Below are 22189 nucleotides of genomic sequence, written 5' to 3'. Positions count from 1 at the left end.
GTACCTGGCAAAGGAGACCTTGGCCTACAGAACAGCTAGAATCTCAAACACAGGAGACTTCATGTCAAAGAAGAAGCCTGGGATCTATGTAGTCAAACATAAGAAAAAGATTGTTTTGTTTATGAGTGAGAGACATGTAAATGTGAGGCAATATAGCAAGTCATATTTTCATGTAGAAATATCTTTAAATCAATTTGAGATAGCTTTAAAGCAATTCATTTTAATGATATAAACATATCTCAGAATAATAATTTGGCATGCCAAAGAGCTCAAAGGCTCACAAACACAATGAATGTAGGCTATTGCATCACCAATAATTAGATTCACTAGCATGACAGCTTTATCAGGACAGTCCTGGTTTTGCTCAGTGTCCCATTTTCTAAACCTACTTTTTATATCTTAGGGCTGCAGAGAGGAGGAATGTCTCATAGAAGAACTATGTACAATCTTTTAATGGACTGTCCATTAATCACAGGGCATACTTATAAGCATCCCCACACTCATTTAGATCTGGCAAACTCAGAATTACCATTTAACCAAAAATGCATATTAAAAATACATACTTCACACACATAGTGGCCTGGCCAGAAATCAGGTTATAATAACTTACTGCCTTTGCTTTCATTCTCACTTGCTCCTGCTCTACACACTTAGTATCATTAAGATCAAGTTTCTGGCCCCAGTAGTTTGCAAGCACCAGCTTGCTGCTGTGCTATACACACCTGATACTTAATGGATGCTGGAGCTGTCATTCTTTTTCCTATAATGTAATCAGAGCCCAGAATTTGCTTCATGCTCAGCAGATATCTCTGCTCTTCTTTTTCTTTCTGCCATGTCACCTTCATGATCAATTTGTCTATTCAGTTTACTATAAGAAAGATGTTAATTTTGTTGTGGTTTCTGGCAGCCACATTTCAAGAGTAAAATACAGGTTGTGGACAGCGGATGCCATGACTGTCCTTGTTCATCTGCGATTTACTTCACACTCACTGTACAGCCAATGCTGGGGTTGTCCTTCGTCCTCTTCCTATCACACAAGCAGTTCCCACAATTTACTTCATGCTCAGCAGATGTTGCTGGTCTACTTTATCTCTGTGCAACATCACCTTCTACCATCAGTTTGCCTTTTGAAAAATACGAGTCCCAATAACTTCTCTGGTGTTACTGCCAGCCACATGTTGTGCTCTACCAGCGCATACCACACCATATGCTTTCGACTAAGAGAGGATCAAAGTTGTATTTCCCAGTGGTTCACAAGGCATGACATAACAGACAGAAACAAACCTTAGCATTTTATATAGATACATAGATAGTTGTGGATAGATTCATTCAGATATCATTAACTTTCCCTTATTGCTGAAATGATTGATGTACACATCTACCCATCTGATATCACTCTCATTTTTTGTCCACATTAACCCCTCACAATTCTTGCAAATGGAAATTCACATATATGCAGTTCTTATTCTCACGAAAGCTAGTATTTAGTCATAACATTTTCCCATACCTAAGTCCTACAATAAATTTGTTTCCTGCTTGCTTTGGAGACATGTATAATTAATTGTAGAAACACCATATTTTTTTACACGTGTAGTTTTTTTACACATGTAGTTATCGTTCCTGCTTGGTCTATTATTCTAAAAATTCAACCTTCCTCCTTAGGCTTTGTACTATGTTGTTTTTCTGGTGTTTTTCACAATTACTGCAACGTTCTTTCTATTTTTAATTCTTAAATGTATTTGAGACTTTTTTACGACTGTTTCTTTTACTTTAATATGCGTGAGTCTATTAATATTGGTGCTGCTATTTAAAATTTGATGGCAATGTACCAAGTGATTCGTCCACTTCACAGTAGCAAACTACAACTCCCAGGGTGCACCGGCTTCGACGCCGCTGTCCATAAGACGTGCTCTCAACGAAGGAGGTTAGTTCGTGTGCCAAATGAAGCCGTCCCTTAGTAAAGAAGGTGAAGTGAGCGAAGCAGCTGTAGAAGACTTTACCTTCTAATAAATGTTATCGTAAGGCGTAGCTACGCTTGGTATACTTTCACTAGGATAAATAGCAAATGTAAAATGGGGGAAAGACAAGAGTCGGGCCCTTTAACCAACCGTAAGAGAAGATCTACAGTTTCAGGAGGGAGAGTAAGTTTAAAAGGGAACAGTAAATCGGGCGGAAACGGCACCAGCGAAAATGGTCATAGCCACGGCGGCAGCAAGAAGGCAAATGACGAAAAGACAACACACGGCACCACCAGGAGTGGGAAAGAAAAGGGCAGAAGCGACGAGGGCTACGAACGGCTTAGGTAAGGCTGCGCCTGCATGTCCTGTTTTAGGGTTTGCACGAATTACAGATGCACGTCTTCGTATTTAGACGGCCGTCCAACTAAAAGAGTCTACTAGTGTTTCATTTATAAATATTAAGGAACGCTAAATCGCAATACACGAGACCGTCTCTAAAATGTGTGTAACCTTAGACAAGTGACTTACACGCCTACTTCTGTAGAGCGTCGGTATTTCAAACCAGAACCGCAAGTACGAAAGAGAAGGTGAGGTATCATTTTGCAACTTGTTGCAGATCTCCGATAAAATCGTTGAAATTCGATAGTTTAATTCATACTTGTTTCATGTTTGGTTTTACAGTGTCGCCCCTAAATCGGTGCGTTAATGGCCATTCTTTTACAGGGTCAAGCTTTTTGGGCATTGTGTCTAATAGTTATGAACCTCGGCTGCTTTATCTTTTAATATCACCCGTGTGCCCTTCCGTATCTGTATTGTCCTATTCGTATGACACAATATTCTTCATATTTACCAAAATAGTTTGTTTTAGGATCTGTTACTTGATCTTGAGTATTGGAGCAGCATCAAAGAAAAATATGTAAACACCGCAAAAAGTAAATGAAACTTCAAAATGTCATGGGCAGTATGCTTTCTTTGTGCCCAGAGATTATAGTTAACTCCATCCACATACTGTAACAAAATATGATCGACAAATCATCTTAAAGTCAGTGGCAGTCCCTTCATTTATAGTACATAGCTAGAGTGGTGAATTGTGTAAGCCAACAAGCTCTACCTCCAATGAACAGCCCATAATGAAAAAGAAAAATCCAAAATTGAGTTACTGGTTGCCCAAACACAAGTACAAAGTGTGAAGAAACTAAAATTAAGGTAACCTATGTGATACAGTTACAGTACATGCATTTTGAACCGACTTGCTTCATTGTTGAAGGGTAAGGGACTCCCTTTTACCCTCCCAGTGATGTATTGTGTGTGCTTTGTGATTCAGTCCTCCTTGCAATCAAAGGTTAACCTGCTCTCAATGATTGTTTAAAAATCCTTTTAAGATTTTTTTTTTGGCAAGAAAATCGATGCATGTGAGATATGTGCTAGAAAAACATGCATGTAAAAGAGTGTGTAGGATTTTTAGATTCCAAGATGCACATGCTAGGTTGACTGTTAAGTGTAATGTGCCCATTATGCTTGTGGGTGTGGCTGTTATTGTGCGCAAAGAGGGGTTGTTGCTATGCCCGAGGGGTTGGTTAGATAGATAGATAGATAGATAGATACTTTATTAATCCCAAAGGGGAAATTCACATACTCCAGCAGCAGCATAATGATAAAAACGATATTAATTAAAGAGCAATAAAAGCACAGTGCAAGTTAAAAAAATGCAAGGTGGAGAGTGCGAGGCAGGTATAACAGTCTATAATCTTGTGTAGTGTTAATGTTTACCCCTCCGGGTGGAATTGAAGAGTCGCATAGTGTGGGGGAGGAATGATCTCCTCAGTGTGTCAGTGGAGCAGGACAGTGACAGCAATCTGTTGCTGAGGCTGCTTCTCTGTCTGGTGATGATACTGTTCAGTGGATGCATTGGATTCTTCTTGATTGACAGGAGCCTGCTCAGCGGCCGTTGCTCTGCCACAGATGTCAAGCTGCCTTGTGTTCTGTGCTGTCAAAGTAGGCTTCTCCTTCTTATAATTCAAGAGGTATTTGTTATTGGTTCTGAATCTTGATATTTAGAAGGTAATAAGATCTAATTGAGCAAGTTAATTCAAACTGAATGAACTATTATTACATTCATAATTGTGCCTGCCTTTCATTATTTACTCACTTTTCATTGATTGTAGTTATTGAGTATTACTGTGGCAACAGGCTAAATGGGACAAATAAGATATCTCCAGCAGCAGTAGCCAGTCTCTTCCGAGAAATTCATGGATGCTCCTAGACTTCGTTTTCTGTTTAACTTCATGTCTTAGTAGAACTGCTGAATCTCTTCCCACGGAATATAATGAAATTTCCAAACAATTGTAATTCATTCTGTTGCATAAGAGGGGCAATGGCTGTACTATTCACTTCACCCCTATTGTCCAGTTAGTTCACCCAGACATGGAGAGTACAGTCCCCTCCGTAATTGTGGACTGGGAAATCATTTGTCTTTCACATTCTGAGCTCGTTTTGAAGAAATAACCTCCATTTCACCACAAAATGGTACAGCTTCAACAGTATACTCTAGTGCTGCACGTGGAACAATTGCTGCCTCTATTTCTAGCACCGAGCAAACCACTCATTTCTAAGAAAGCATCATTAGTCTCTTTACAACCACTGGAACTTTTTAGAAACTCAGGAACTCTGGCCATTTGTAGTTTCTGATACTTTTTCCCCCCCCAATCTCCTACTCCAGGGTATGTACTTTTCGTTCAACCTGTAACTATCATGGGTGGGGCTGGGGTGATGGATTGTGTGATTGGTTGTCTGCAAGCACTGGCTTCATCTTACAAATATGTTAGTAGTTTGGACTTAAGAGAGTTATTGATGAAAGTGGATTATAGCGCCATAAACTCCATCGAAGCTATAATCTCCCCTGTGAACTCCCGATTGCGTCAACTTCGTACCACGTTTCTCTTCATAGCTGCCTTCATGGTGTACCATGCAATACGACATGTTGAGACAATAATATTCCCCTGTGAACTCGTGAACATGCCTCACTTTGCATTGTATCATTCCTTTGCACATTGCATATTTTGTATAAAGGTTATAGTTCCTGTTATTAGGTGGTGAGGCAACATCTGAAAGTGGCCAGGCACCGCACATGGCCCAGGGGCTGCTTTGCACAGGAACTTATTGGTTCCTGAAAACAAAGTTCCTGCGGTGGGAAAGTGCCTGTTTCTTCACCTTTTTTATGGCATAATCAGAACATGGCTTTTATATCCAATTTATCAGTGTCTCAGCTATCAGTGCATGCTCTCAACCTCTCTCACAGCTTAGCTTTTGTATATATAATCTTGATCTTTATTCTGTTTAGAAAACTCAAACATGGCTGTTTATCCATAGATTTGTTGTGTAACATTTTCTGTGCAGTGCTGTAATTCATTCAGGAAAAAAAACCTTTGAAGTCTTTCTCAACTGTCTCTGTCCTCTTTGAACTGTTCTGTTTTGAAATAGTAATCTGTGAAACATCTTTCAAAGTTTAGCCGTTTGTGTATGCTCTTTTACCATCCAATATTCCTGGCTTTTTTACTGCAGTGCTTAATTCTGTTGAAGTATTAATATTTAATTAATAAATTGCTTTCAAAATATTGTAGAAGCTGTGATATTTGGGAACTTAAGGAGCAGAAAGATGCTAATTAATTAGTTTTAGACAGTTATACCTGCATATAAAGTTATTTGGGCAGGATTGAGAAACAATACACACACTCACTAGAATTATACATGCAAGTTGTCAAAAAATATGAGATCACATTATTAAAACCCACAAAGCCCCAAACTGAAAGGAAAAAACATTACTTTCTAGCTTTATACTAGAATTTTTTTCCATATCAGCCATGTACTAATACTGTATAATATCATGTAACTTGGGTCTAATATAAGAATATTGTGTATTGCTTCACGCTCTAAATTTCTGATCATTCAAACAGCAGTAGTATATGCAAGTCAGTGAGGGTTTTTTTTTAATAATTCAAGCATGTTAATGTAAATATTTCATTTGTGGATGACGTTAGCTGTTTTTTTTTCCTCCCAGATGATTTATTTTTATAGTTCTTTCAGATCCATTTATGCAGGGACTTGTCATAATGCAGCTCCCAAGAACTCTGACTGGCTCACCATTTTAGCTGAAATTTAAATATTATAGTATGGTGATAATCAGTACTCAATATTTTGCTGACATATAGTCTTATGTTTTAAATTCTGTGCCTTTAAAATAAATGTCCCAGACATTATCATATGGCAGTAGGCATTTTTTTCTCATGTATTGCAGAATGTTGTTTACAGTACTTTTTCAAGGTAAACTTAAAGCATCTAGCTGCAGAGATCTGCCCTTAGGTGCCTTGCATCTTTTTCCCTTTCAGCTTCTTGTCTCAGTGTGCTCATGGAACCCTCTTAGGTAGGATGTCATCAGAAAGCTTTTATTTATAGTAGAATGTATATTCTTATTTTTTTTAATGCATCATGCATTCAGTTTTAAGCTGTTCAATCAAAACTCAAGTATTAAAGATAAGCATTGTATTTTTTTAATGGTTTTAACAGCCATGCTTGCCCCATGAGGCAAATATAAAACAAATGCACACCTCTTCTTCATTCATTATGTGATTTGTGGATCTGCTCTTCTTTAAAATATGATCTCTTTACATTGTGCTTCTGTACTGACATTTTTCCTAAGATAATATGCAACAATTGCAGCCCATCCTCCCACCTTAATAAAAGGATGCATTTCTGTGTCCATCCAGTTGCTGCGTCTCTGTCATTCCAATAGATAGAGCATGAAAAACACTGCTTTTAAAATATCCCATACCAAATGGTGTATAACAGACACATGCATTGCATGGTGCACTGCAAATGTTAATAATGAGGTCTACATTGATTACATGGATTTCAATCTGTCTTAGATGGACAGCACTGCTTATATTTAATTAAATGGATATCGGATGATCACTGGCTGTGGTTTTTTTTTTCTTTTTTTTAAAAACCATATGCTGAGAATAGAAAGTGAACATGAGTACTGATGGTGTTTTGATTCATTTTAGTAGCATTTCAGTGGAACTAAATAAGTACGAATGCAGTTTCTTGTAGAATTAAACATTGAGTGTTTTTAGTTTGTAAAAATATAACCATTAAAAATTCCAAAGGGAAATGGGATCCTTACTGTGCCATTTATGACATTCATTCTCTTCACACTTTAGACCATCAAATTAACTAGGAGGGCAAGTCACTACATCATTGTACATCTGATAATAGAAGGCACTTAAAACAACAGTGTACAAATTCAAATAACATTATATGCTATTTACTTCCATCATGTATGGTACAATAAGACTAATAAATGCATGTTAAAAATTTTAATTTATAGGTAAGATAACTGGCTGGTTTATGTAGTTAGTATGTTTGGATTTTATTTGATCTTTTTCACCATGTGTAGTCATCTGCCCTTATTCTCAACCTTCCTTTAACATGACCATAGTATGAATTTATAACAGACAATATTCTTGAAAAAAATTCCTGTGCCCTGACTTAAAGTAACATGTGCTGTTAAATGATCAACAGTTGCTTATTTGTTTTCGTAGCATTCTAATCCATCTCTCAGATATCACTATCAACGTATTTGAAGATTAGGCTACTGTTTCTTCTAGCTATTAAATGTCTTTCCCTCCAACTTCTATGCCAGCATCACTGTACTTTTGTAAAAGCCTCAATAAGTGAAGCAGTTTTGTCACTGTAGTATCTTTTAAGACGTATATCAGTACAGTGATCCCTCACTATATCACGCTTCGACTTTCGCGGCTTCACTCTATCACGATTTTTTTTCTCATACACGCTTACGTCACTACGCATGTGCTTTCTGAGAACTTTTATCTAAGCCCTACGATGGCTCCTAAACGTGCTGCTTTTTCTAAGCCTTCTGACAATAAAACTAAGCGCCGGAGGAAGATGCTTACTATCCAGGAGAAGGTGAAACTCTTGGATATGATTAAAGATGGCAATACCCTACAAAAGCCTCCTCACGCATATGAAAAGACAGCGCCAGCAACTGCCTATCAAGATGTTCTTCAGCCGCGCACCCAGACACCCACTGCCTACTCCTAGTACTTCTTCACTGAAGACAACAACGCACCTGCTGAAGATACTGCACCATCTCTGAAGACACTCCTACTGAGGTCGTGCCTTCATAGGTTAGTGGTTGTGTGCAATTAAATGTACAGTACAATAATCTACTATATAAAAGCGTTCGGGATTGTCCTTCCGTCCCGTGAGTGCAAAGAGTAGCGGTATTCTGCTTATTACAGACTTACTACTTGCAGCTTGAGGTACGAAGCGACGCGATGTGAGCAGAGTTCTGGTGCTCTCATCGTTCCCTTGCTTTTGTGCGTGACGCCCTGGAAAAATAGACAAAATTATGTCTCTGGAAATAATTAATGTTGATGGAGTACAATTGCCTCACCGCATAGTAAATATCAGGGGAGATGGTGCTTGCTTATTCTCATCTATAGCTTATTTAGTGCATGAAACTCCGTCTTTAGCGGTACAGATTCGGGCTGACATTGTACGACTTTGGACAGGCACTTGAGGGGATAAAAAAAAAACTTAGGTTTTCGGGAGATGTTATTAATGGGCACTTTGATGTTCTCATTCCCTACACTTACATGCCTGATGTACACATGGAGCGCACAAAAATTGAGGATAAAAGTTGGTTGCCTTAAGGCGAGTGCGCCTAGTAATATGATATTTGTAACGTCTAATATGTCTTATTTTCTCTTATTTTGTTTAATATATTGGGTAATAGGAGTGTAATGGTGACTAAAGGGTGTTATTTCATGTCTAGAGGGCTCTAATAATGTTAAACATATTTAGAAGGTCGTAAACAGGTTTTCTATACTCTAACTGCGAAAATATTCGATTTATAAATAAAGAATCCTACTTTGCGCAAAAAATTATTTATCACGGTAGAGTCTGGAACGGATTAACCGTGATAAACGAGGGTTCACTGTAGTCAGTTCCCTCTCAATGTCACTGAGCCACTATAATAAATAGCTTTTAAGCATGATCAAGTATGGATTGGTTAATTCATTTCAATGGCCTTATCTGTGTAGAAGCACTTGTGTCTGTTTGATTTTAGTAAACCAAAGCAGCAACACTGTGAATAGTGTAACTGGTAAAAACATATTTTTTGGTTAGCAATTGCTAAGGCTTGAGACAGTAGTCCATAATTATTCAGCATATGTATTCTTTATAAAGACCACTTATGTTTATGGTTACAAGTGATACAAGTAGATATACAGGGATAGATATTCTTTAAATTGCTATAAATTATATTTTTCAAATTGCCTTTTACAAAGGTGACTCCTAAATAAAGACTAATAAGGCATAGATGTTAATCTGGAGTGTCAGTATGTAACCTACAAAAAAAAATCCACCTACACCTCATCATGTTAAGAAGGTCCAGTTTGAGGAATGCAATAAAGAGTTCAAGGTGTTGACTTGGCCTCCATATTCTCCAGATCTAATTCTGATTGATCATTTGTGAGTTGTGCAGGAAAAATAAGTCTGATCCGTGGGGCTTAAAGGACCTGCTGCCAGCGTCTTGGTGCCAGATACTACGGGACACCCACGGGGGGCCTTGTGGAGTCTATGCTCCAGTGGCTTAGAGCTGTGTTGGGGGCATGGCAGGGGCCTACACAATATTAGGCAGTTTGTTTTAATGTTGTGACTTACTGGAGTATATGTTTTAATGTTATGAATGATCAGGGTATATGTATGTACTTGTAAGTGTGTGTGTGTATATGAATGTGTATATATGTGTATATATGTATATATATATATATATATATAAAAAAAATTAAAGGAACACTTTTTAATCAGAGTATAGCATCAAGTCAATGAAACTTCTGGGATATTGATTTGGTCAGTTAAGTAGCACAGGGGGTTGTTAATCAGTTTCAGCTGCTTTGCTGTTAATGAAATTAACAACAGATGCACTAGAGGGGCAACAATGAGATGACCCCAAAACAGGAATGGTTTAACAGGTGGAAGCCACTGACATTTTTCCCTCCTCATCTTTTCTGACTGTTTTTTTCACTAGTTTTGCATTTCGCTATGGTCAGTGTAACTACTGGTAGCATGAGGGAAACCCTGGACCCTACAGAGGTTGCACAGGAAATCCAACTTCTCCAGGATGGCACATCAATGTGTGTCATTGCCAGAAGGTTTGCAGTGTCTCCCAGCACTGTCTCAAGGGCATGGAGGAGATTCCAGGAGACAGGCAGTTAGTCTAGGAGAGCTGGACAGGACCATAGAAGGTCCTTAACCCATCAGCAGGACTGGTATCTGCTCCTTTGGACAAGGACAAACAGGATGAGCATTTCCAGAGCTCTACAAAATGACCTCCAGCAGGCCACTGGTGTGAATGTCTCTGACCAAACAATCAGAAACAGACTTCTTGAGGGTGGTCTGAGGGCCCAACGTCCAACCCAGCGCAGTGGAGCTCGATCGGCATTTACCATAGAATACCAGAATTGTCAGGTCCACCAATGGCACCCTGTGTTTTTCACAGATGAGAGCAGGTTCACCCTGAGCACATGTGACAGACGTTGAAGGGTCTGCAGAAGCCATGGAGAATGTTATGCTGTCTGTAACATCATTCGGCATGACCAGTTTGGTGGTGGGTCAGTGATGGTCTGGGGAGGCATATCCATGGAGGGACGCACAGACTTCTACAAGCTAGACAAAGACACCTTGACTGCCATTAGGTATCAGGATGAAATCCTTGGACCCATTGTCAGACCCTACGCTGGTGCAGTAGGTCCTGGTTTCCTCCTAATGCACGACAATGCCCGGCCTCATGTGGCAAGAGTATGCAGGCAGTACCTGGAGGATGAAGGAATTGAAACAATTGAATGGCCTTCACGATCCCCTGACTTAAACCCAATAGAACATCTGTGGGACATTATGTTTCGTCCATTAGGCGCCAGGTTGCTCCTCAGACTGTACAACAGCTCAGGGATGCCCTCATACAGATCTGGGAGGAAATGCCACAAGACACCATCCGTCGTCTCATTAGGAGCATGCCCGACGTTGTCAAGCATGCATACAAGCTCGTGGGGGCCACACAAGATACTGAAAAGCATTTTGAGTAGCAGAAATTAAGTTTTTGAAAAAATGGACTAGCCTGCCACATCTTCATTTCACTCTGATTTTAGGGTGTCTACACAATTGAGCCCTCTGTAGGCAGAAAACTTTTATTTCCATTAAAAGACTTGGCATCCTTTTGTTCCTAAGACATTGCCCTGTCGTTATTTGTATAGATATCCAACTTCATATTGAGATCTGATGTATCTAATGTGTTTCTTTAAAGTGTTCCTTTAATTTTTGTGAGCAGTGTGTATATATATATATATATATATATATATATATATATATATATATATATATATATATATATATATATATATATATATATATATATATATATATATATATATTGCCCCATTTCTGATTTCTTATTCTTTTGCATGTTTGACACACAATGTTTCTTATCATCAAACACATTTAACCATTAGTCAAATATAACACAAGTAAACACAAAATGCAGTTTTTAAATGATGGTTTTTATTATTTAGTGAGAAAAAAAAAATCCAAACCTACATGGCCCTGTGTGAAAAAGTAATTGCCCCCTGAACCTAATAACTGGTTGGGCCACCCTTAGCAGCAATAACTGCAATCAAGCGTTTGCGATAACTTGCAATGAGTCTTTTACAGCTCTGGAGGAATTTTGGCCCACTCATCTTTGCAGAATTGTAATTCAGCTTTATTTGAGGGTTTTCTAGCATGAACCGCCTTTTTAAGGTCATGCCATAGCATCTCAATTGGATTCAGGTCAGGACTTTGACTAGGCCACTCCAAAGTCTTCATTTTGTTTTTCTTCAGCCATTCAGAGGTGGATTTGCTGGTGTGTTTTGGGTCATTGTCCTGTTGCAGCACCCAAGATCGCTTCAGCTTGAGTTGACAAACAGATGGCCGGACATTCTCCTTCAGGATTTTTTGGTAGACAGTAGAATTCATGGTTCCATCTATCACAGCAAGCCTTCCAGGTCCTGAAGCAGCAAAACAACCCCAGACCATCACACTACCACCACCATATTTTACTGTTGGTATGATGTTCTTTTTCTGAAATGCTGTGTTCCTTTTACGCCAGATGTAACAGGACATTTGCCTTCCAAAAAGATCAACTTTTGTCTCATCAGTCCACAAGGTATATTCCCAAAAGTCTTGGCAGTCATTGAGATGTTTCTTAGCAAAATTGAGACAAGCTCTAATGTTCTTTTTGCTTAACAGTGGTTTGCGTCTTGGTAATCTGCCATGCAGGCCGTTTTTGCCCAGTCTCTTTCTTATGGTGGAGTCGTGAACACTGACCTTAATTGAGGCAAGTAAGGCCTGCAGTTCTTTAGATGTTGTCCTGGGGTCTTTTGTGACCTCTCGGATGAGTCGTCTCTGCGCTCTTGGGGTAATTTTGGTCGGCTGGCCACTCCTGGGAAGGTTCACCACTGTTCCATGTTTTTGCCATTTGTGGATAATGGCTCTCACTGTGGTTCGCTGGAGTCCCAAAGCTTTAGAAATGGCTTTATAACCTTTACCAGACTGATAGATTTCAATTACTGTACTTCTGTTCTCATTTGTTCCTGAATTTCTTTGGATCTTGGCATGATGTCTAGCTTTTGAGGTGCTTTTGGTCTACTTCTGTGTATCAGGCAGCTCCTATTTAAGTGATTTCTTGATTGAAACAGGTGTGGCAGTAATCAGGCCTGGGGGTGGCTATGGAAATTAAACTCAGGTGTGATACACCACAGTTAGGTTATTTTTTAACAGGAGGGCAATTACTTTTTCACACAGGGCCATGTAGGTTTGGATTTTTTCTCCTAAACAATAAAACCATCATTTAAAAACTGCATTTTGTGTTTACTTGTGTTATATTTGACTAATGGTTAAATGTGTTTGATGATCAGAAACATTTTGTGTGACAAACATGCAAAAGAATAAGAAATCAGGAAGGGGGCAAATAGTTTTTCACACCGCTGTATATATAAATCTGTGCCTATTGGTCCACTGTTTGCATTGTTGTACTAGAACATGATTTCTAATTCATGGTGTTTTCTCCTTATTTTATGCAGCTGTCATAAACTGCAAGAATCCCTGCTTAGCTCAGCGAGTGGATACAGTAATTACAGAGGAATCCTTAACTGGTGTGTTGTCATGCTGGTGAGTGTTTATTATTTGTAAATGTACTTCTGTGGCATTAGGGTATCCTACGCATATTTCAACTTGGAATCGGGCTTGCTGTGACTTCCTCAAATTATATTCTTTGCAGTTCCAACAAGTTATTTTTTTTTTCTTTCTTGTTCTTAGAAAATATATTAATTTAATTTCCTCACTTGCACATTCCAGTAAAGGGTCTCAGTGGAGCTAGCACTCATTTTCCCTGTTAAAATCATTATTAATGTCAAGGAAGGTTTTTTGTTTGTACAACAGACACAACTTGTTTGAACAAAAGGAGGCAATATTATAAAGAAAAAGTAAAGGAAGATTGGAAGGAGAGAAGATCAGGTTCTTAAAGTGACAACTCATTTATTTATTATAATACTGAGATATATATGTATATTTTTTTTAATATATATAAAATGTGTGTGTATATGTGTATGTCTTCATCTTGTACAGTGAGGGCCAGTTTATCCTTCACGCTCAGAATGTGTGTGTGAATGCGTCATGGCTGCCAGGCGTTCCCAGTGTTTATTTGATGTCTTCTCAACACTTCCTCAGAAATTAGCGCGACTCGTGCGTGAGTTGCAGTACCAGCAAAAAGTCAGGGAGCGCAATGTGATCAATGCGAAGTGAGAGTCTCCGTTTAAAATCAACGTGTGACAGAAAGGCGCTTTTGCAGATGCTACAGGATCGATGTATGTGCTTTAATGTTTGATGAATGATTCGATGTAGTGAAGCAAAATGCCAACATACAAATACATATTCCCCAACATAATGACGTGATACATTTTAAAGGTCTTGCATACCAATCCTTTTTTTTTTTTTTTTAAAACCTTCAAGTACCTTCATGAAAGCATCAGAATGACTGGCAACATATTTAAGCCACTGAGAAAAAATTAGGGACACGGTGAAAAGGTCTGTTTTGTGATTAAAGTGGAAATTTCGGCTTTAATCTCGGAACTGTTCACCTTGATCTCATAGTTTCTTTTTTCATTAATGTAGAATGTCGTAAATGTCCTCTTAAAACTGACCCAGTTGTTAATCACTACGTGCTTCTGGGGCTTTCTCTTGAACTGACAGCAGAAGCAGGTAGTAGTTGTCTCACAGAACACATTCAATGTATGATATATCAAGTCTCTGCACATTTAAAATCTTTAGGTTTATATTTGATATCCCTTTCATGATGAAATGCATGAAAGTATGTATATTACATTTTACAGATAAATTGTTAACTTCATTTAAATAATTAATACTGTTAATAATTGCACATGTGGGGGGGCGGCACAGTGTTGGAGTGGTAGCGCTGCTGCCTTGCAGGGAGTCATGTCCCTGGTGTTCCCTACTTAGAGTTTGCATGTTTTCCTGGTGGGTTTCCACAGTGTGCTCTGGTTTCCTTCCAAAGATATGCAGGTTTGGGGATTTGGGGATGCTAAAATTACACTAGTGTATATATGTGCTTGAATGCACCTTGCGATGAGCTGATGCCCCATCCAAGGATTGTTTCTGCCTCGGGCCCAATGCATGATGGAATGGGCGCATCCCTAGATTGATGGATGTAATCATCAAAAATCCATCCTTTTCAGAGATATTATGGCAAGGTGCCCTTGGAATTTAATGGATGTTTCAGGCAATTCACAACACAGGGAAGCCGAACGTTTACACTCCGTGATGATATCTTGCACTGCCACCTGGTGGAATCTTCCAGATTTACGTAAAGTACGTACGCAAGTGTAGACAGTACACCGCTTGCGTAACAGAAGTGTTCGCAGGATCATGTGTTGCGTGAAGTATAAACCCGGCCTAAATAAGTACTGTAAATGTCTTACTGGTAGTCCGCCTGGAATTTCTTTCATATCGCATGATACTGAAGAACACGTTCTTTTGTAAACAGTATTTAGTAGAGAATAAATTAAAACAGAGAATTAATAAAAGAGATGTGAGTTCTAAAATGGGGCATAATTGTTGAAACAATCTGGATAATGAATATGTGCATATAGTGACACTATTGTTTAGAAGAAGCCAGGACTGCTTGTTAATTTTCCATTTCCATTCATTTTAAAATGTCCTTATGTTGGTTAAGAAGTTGAACTGAAGACAAAACTATTAACGAGTTTCTTGGCAGGATTCATCAAGTATGTCTTTGAGAAGTGTGCAGGAACCGAACCAATCCCAACATGATTCAAAGTTGCTATATTGCCTTTCAACAGAAACCACAGTCTGTTTAAGTTGAACAGGAAGTAGTTTTAAAGCAGGAATTCTGTCACTTGCTTCAATGTACAGTATCAATCTTTTTAAAATGGTGGCATGGTAAATGAGAGAATGTTTTGGTTCAGCTTTGTGGTAAGGCCTTAGTTTTCAACCTTTCTTCTAATCTTTAGTGTTTGCAAAAAGTAAAAAGATGAGAGAGCCATCTTAGTTTTAGCAAACAGTGAGTTAATGAATTTTGACATTTTAAATGACACAAACTTAATGAAGCATACGTTGCCTTTGTTGTGCATGTTTTATTTAGCTAATTTGGTGAAATGAAGCTGACATTATTGCTGCTTTGTGTATGGTAATCTCCAATTTGTGGGAGAGGAACTTGTTTTTAAGGTAATGTTACAGTTTCTGGCAGTGCGTGACTCATTTGTTCTTTTTCAAATACTGTATGATTAAAAGTAATACAGAAAATGGCATTTTGTGCAGTAGGTCTTGCACGTTTATATATGCATTGTGAGTGTTATGTATTCACAAAGGTTTCCTCCAGAGTTGTTAGTTTACATTCACATTCACAGCCCAGATACAGTACATCCAGCCACATTTTGAGATGCGATTTATTTATGTAAGTTTTTTGGTTGATTTTTTTTTTAGATGTACGGTTTGACCTATAATGTGATTCTAGTCTTGTGGTGTATGTGACAAAAAAATATTATTAATGGACTGTCTTCATATACAGGGTGGTCCAGATCTAATTATGCAGATCCAGATAGTCTGGATGACTTTGATTTATGTAGGGATGATTCCTGTTCGGTGCGAAGACGATTCTTCAGGTCGTCAGTTCACACACTTCTCGGTGATCTGGGATTTTTAAGATGATTTTCTATGTAATAAACGGAAGTTCTAGCATAATGAAAATTGCATAATTAGATCCGTACCACCCTATACATAAATTTTTGTAGTGCAGGAGAAGTCTGTACATTTTTGGGTCACAACCAGACTGAACACACCAAAATTTAACATTGATGTGCAGAATGTCACCTCGGAGCACACAGATTATCCAACTTTGTCTTGTATGGGCTACAACAGCCAATGATCATGTTGAGTGCCAAGTGTGCCAGTGAATCACTCAAAGCACTTCTTCAGTGGGCACGGAAGTAACAAAAATCGGCTGTGGAGAAAAACGTTGCTTGGTAGGACAATACCAGGTTCCTTTTGTATTATGCCGATGGAAGGATCAGAATTTGGTGCAACATGAGTGTATGGAACCATCCTGTTTAGTGTCAACAGTGTAGGCCAGTGGTGGCAGTGTAATGGTATGGGGAATGTTTTCTTGGCAAACATTAAGGCCCTGTTTATCCACTAAAGAACTTCAGAACAACAAAAATATCTGAAAGTTGTCGGTGACCAGGATTATCCCTTAATGGCTATAACTTCTGCAGACTTAAATGGATACTTCAGCATGATAACATATAATGTCACAAGGCACATATTGTCACCAATGGTTCTGATAACATGACTGCGAGTTTTCATTGTTTCAGTGGCCCACACAATCAAACCAATGAAGGAAGTATCTGTGCAATGAGATGACAACGGCTATGTGTCACAAGACTGTGCTGCCTTCTAATTTGCAGCAGCTGCACGCCTACAAATAAATAAAATGGCTTTTGAATTAATAATAATAATACATCATTTCTGCATGGTATGGTATTCCTGATATTCTTGGACAATGCATCTAGAATCTTGTAGAATCCAGGTCCAGACAAATTCCTGCTGTTCTGAAGGCCAAAGAAGGCACAGTATACTACTTGATAGATGCATCTACTAACCTGGCAACTCTGTATTTGAAACAGTTTGACAATGAAGAATTGAACTTGTGCCCAGTAATATATAGAGTAAATAATTATTGGTATCTGGTAATACCTGAAAGAGATGGTTACCTGAGCAGGTTTGATCTTTGTATTTCCTTCATGTTTCCTGAGAAAAGCCTACCATCTTTTCTGTTGTGGTAATGACATGCTACTGTTTGTTCAGAATAAGCACATGGATTCGTACCTGAGAGCTATAGAGAAAGTGATGATTATTTCAATGATTGTTATATAAAACTGAATTAGCACAGAATGAAAACGGTTAAGCTTTTTAAGATGGTGGAGAAAAAAAAAAAAAAACAAATGCTGCTGAGCTTATTTGATTTAAGTGCTTAAAGGAATACTCTACTCAAAAATGGTATTTTTCCTCATATTTTATGTACCCCCTGTAGTTTGTAGTAATTTTTAATCTCCTGTTTTCTGGTAGAGAGGAGATGAATGTTTGATATAAAAATGGCCATTGATGAATAATGCTGCATAATGGAAACAATATGAAAAATGGCCTAAAAAATACATTTCTTGTGTTGCATAAACCACATGTTGGTTATCTAGTTGTAAGCTTAAAATGTGCAAAACGCATTCATTTTTATGCTACAATGTTGCTAAATCGATGCATTCAGGGCAAATCCGCGCAAATCATGCAGTTCTCATGGAACTGAGGTGATCAATGAATGAGTGGTAGAGTCAGAAACTGTGTTTTTCCCCTCAGAATTGACAATTTTGATGTGAATAGTTTTAATTTTTCCTTCACAAATTGTGTCATTTAAGATTTAATAAACAGGCAGCATATTTAGTTAAATTTTTTACTGATTTGTACAATTAGTCAATATAAAAAGCTATAGTAAGTACAATAAATAATTACACCTGTACAAGTTAATAACTTTTTGTTCAAGATGTGTTTGGCTTTTAGATTAAACAGAAACCGAAATAGAATATTATTTCCTGTTGTTTGTCCCAGCTTGACAGCTTATGGAGCCGCAAGTTAAGGATGCATGTAATTTGCAGTTATTATGGAAATTGATCTGGTTGATTGCTCTAGTAATGTTAATCCTGAATGTGTATAGAAGGGTGTAAAGGCTTGAACATTGAGTGTAAATTCAGTCATTTCCCGCCAGAAAATAGCTAACATGTTCCACTATAAATGTAATGCCCAATTAAAGTTAAGTTTAACTATTGATTGTCATGATACTGTCAGAGATCAGTCATATTAAAAGACTTTGTGCCTATGTAAAGGAATATTTATATTTTTATCATATGAATGTGAACTTTGCTTAGAATTGGCATAATACTACCAACTTGCTACAATTCATAACTTCTGTTGTTGCTGAAAGTAAAAATAGATATACAATTGTATAAATTTATTCATGCTTGTGTGTGTATTAATTCAATGCAGTGCATTTTCCCAGTTACAGCTTGTTTTTACTATGGTTGTTAAGGTTTGAGTGTGTAATATTAAGCTGAAATTTTTATATTGGTGGCTTCTATTACCTAGTCATGTTTGACACTTCTTGAGAAGTAGTAAGCCTAACCAATCTAAGTGGTGTTTTCTTCTATACACACACTTGAATTCGGCTGAATTTAGTGTGTATTCCCTTGTTATTAAAACTGTTACCTGATTTACTTTTAATACTGTCATTTTACATTTATCAATATTTAAGTCAAAGACTGTACCAAAGGAAAAGTATATCCATCAAAAACAATTGGATTTTAGATATTAAGTGACAGTGTTCACAAATAGTAAATTAATAAATAAAATGTCACTTCTGTTTTGTTAAAAAATATGTATGGCTTCTACAGCTACTTTCACAACAAAAAGAAAGTAGTGAAAATGCATAAACAAGATCTTTAATGGCAATAACTGGCATCTGGCAAGCTTTCCTTTTTAGAATGTTTTTGTATTGTTCATCTCCTCTCTGGAATATTCATTTCAAGTTGTGCGTGGGTTGTGTTTTGTTTGGGTCTACATACATCTGTGAGTCTGACATGAATGTCATGAAATCAAACTTCAGAACAAGACTGACAGATGAAAATTTAAATGACGCTACACTCCACCATACACCTGCCTCTCTTGTTGACTCCATGCAGTGATAGTCATCGGACTAACAAACACATCACACATACAGCTGGACATGTGAATACTCTTGTGAAGTGAAATAGTGGCATGTAACAAAATGATAAATGAATAAGTAATATCTGTTGTGGAAAATCAGCCCGAACACCAACAGGCAGACACCAGCTGTTCCAAAACACACACACATTTATTTACAATATGTACAATGAACCACTTTTGTCTCATCCGTCACCTAGGACCAGTTTGCCTTGGGTGACCCTACCAGGAGCATAAAGCCCCGGACAACAGAGCTCCTAGGATCATTGGGACACGCAAACCCCTCCACCACAATAAAGTGGCGGTTTGAAGAGGACATCTCAGGACAATGGGGGCAGTACCTCTGGGTTTGCAGACCGGGGTGGTGGTCCCCCTCTTTACAGAGGGATCACACTCCTCAGCCTCCCTGGAAAAGTCTATTTAGGGGTTCTGGAGAGGAGGGTCCATCAGATAGTCGAACCTTGGATTCAGGAGGAACGGTATGGTTTTTGTCCTGGTCGCGGAACAGTGGACCAGCTCTACACCCTTAGCAGGGTCCTGGAGGGTGCATGGGAGTTTGACCAACCAGTCTACATGTGTTTTGTGGACTTGGAAAAGGCATTCAACCATTTCCCTTGGGGAATCCTGTGGGGGGTGTTCTGGGAGTATGGGGTACTGGACCCTCTGATAAGGGCTGTTCGGTCCCTGTACAGCTGGTGTCAGAGCTTGGTCTGTATTGCTGGCAGTAAGTCGAACCCGTTTCCAGTGAGAGTTGGACTCCGCCTGGGCTGCCCTTTGTCACCGATTCTGTTCATAACTTTTATGGACAGAATTTCTAGGCGCAGCCTGGGTGTTGAGGGGGTCCGGTTTGGTGGACTCAGGATTGGGTCACTGCTTTTTGCAGATGATGTTGTCCTGTTTGCTTCATCAGGCCGTGATCTTCAGCTCTCTCTGAATCGGTTCGCAGCTGAGTGTGAAGCGGCTGTGATGTGAATCGGCACCTTCAAATCCGAGACCATGGTCCTCTGCCGGAAAAGGGTGGAGTGCCCTCTCAGGAGTCAGGTGAGGTGGCTCGGGCGTCTGATCAGGATGCCTCCTGGACGTCTCCCTGACGAGGTGTTCCGGGCACGTCCAACTGGGAGGAGGCCCCGGGGAAGACCCAGGACATGCTGGAGAGACAATAACCAGGTTTCCATCCAAGGAGTTTTTGCGAAAAAATATTTAGCGCTTCAAATTTTAGCTTATGGATATGCTAATTATCGATAAAATGTTGTACATGTCGACATAAAATTTTTCCGTTTAACTTTAGCGCATAAATTCCATATCGATACTTCAGATGTCGCAAAAACTACATTGGAAACACTTTTTGTCTGAAAAAAAGTGCTTTAACGCAAATACATGTGTCACATGATACATTTTCATCGCGTACAATCAAAACGAGAATAGCGTAGCCGTTCGCATGGTCTGATGAAGAGACTCGATATTTCTTGTGATGAGCCAATGCAGTAGCGGATAGGTTGGGTCTCCTGCTATAAAAGGGGTACCTGAACTCCCTCCACATCAACTGTAGCCTGGGGTTGTCTCTCAGGATGTCTAAATAATACAAAAAATGCAAAGGTAATTTACTGTGCCAGTCAAAATATTTAATAAACCGTGTGTTTCATTATCTAAACATTTTTTTCTTATTATTAAGTGGCAGATGTTTTAGCATATATGAGAAATTCTCTCATTAATATTAACTTTAATTTATTTTTGATTAAACGTCGTTATTTTGTATTAATTCAAATTTAAGTTTTAATTAAAACCTTAAGGGAAGCAGGTTACAGTACTAATTCAGTTGTTATCGCACTGAGAAGGGATGTTGAAAGGTAGGCTCACCTGTACAGATCCGATGCTGCAAACACAGCTGCATCATGGGCACTTCCAGGAGTGCCAACGCAAATGTCTCGTTTCATGCACCTGTCATCAACAAGGGCCTGGAGAACAATAGATGGCCACCCTTTGCGATTAATGTAATCGCGGTAGCCTTCAGTCGGGGGAAGAATAGAATAGAATAGAAGAATGTGTGCCATCCAGCGCACCGTAAATCTGTGGCACAAGATGCACCAAGGAATTGCGGTATGCAATTTCATTGGCCTCCGCTACAGTCAGAAGTCTGATATAACACCGCATTAATTTTTCTTTAATAACGGTGCACACAGCATATACACATCGATGGACGGTAGTTTTACTAACCCCGAAAGTTTCTCCAACTACTCTATATTCGGCGCAGGTTGCCAGCTTGTAAAGGCGATGGCAATCCGCTTTGGGTTGGAACCGGTGGTCGGTGACAACCTGTGATGGGCAACATCAGGACTGATGAATCCACACAACATCTCAAACATCGGCCGTGTCATTCTAAAATGTTGCAGCCAGAGATTTTCCGTGAAGTGTCTCCCTACCACCTCCTCCCAGAAGGTCTTATTCGGTCGTTTCTCCCATACCCGTGGGTTTTGTCGCACTGAGGTACTTTCTTCGAGCTCTAGGGCTATCAGACAAGCAACTGCTTTATTCTGCTGTCGTCTTCAGGTATTATGTACAATTCCAATTATTTGTGAAACTGAAAAACAGTAAGCTGGCAAATTTCAAAAAACTGTCTGAATAATCTCTCCATTTCTTTGTTTCTTTGTTTAGTGGAGGGGGTGTAACGTGGAAAACAAAAGGTAGATAATTTGCGACATACACAAAATTATGTATGGAAATGGCTCAAGGGCAGATTTTTTTTCGCGATACAACAAAACTTATGCGACAGTTCGTTT

At 38.8% G+C, this 22189-nt stretch overlaps 1 protein-coding gene across 1 annotated transcript in view; it reads left to right on the top strand.

The window, feature by feature from the left end:
• The first annotated feature begins 1884 nt into the window (after positions 1-1884).
• Positions 1885-22189, top strand: part of dgat1a (diacylglycerol O-acyltransferase 1a) — a 52432-nt gene continuing 32127 nt past the window's right edge. The window contains exons 1-2 of the mRNA XM_039737524.1: positions 1885-2302; positions 13154-13241. Coding sequence (XP_039593458.1) covers positions 2073-2302; positions 13154-13241 — 318 coding nt within the window. The 5' untranslated portion in view covers positions 1885-2072. The remainder of the gene's footprint in view (positions 2303-13153; positions 13242-22189) is intronic.

Source organism: Polypterus senegalus, chromosome 15 (assembly GCF_016835505.1).
Source record: "Polypterus senegalus isolate Bchr_013 chromosome 15, ASM1683550v1, whole genome shotgun sequence".
Classification (NCBI taxonomy): domain Eukaryota; kingdom Metazoa; phylum Chordata; class Cladistia; order Polypteriformes; family Polypteridae; genus Polypterus; species Polypterus senegalus.
This window is presented reverse-complemented; position numbering and strand designations above follow the sequence as displayed.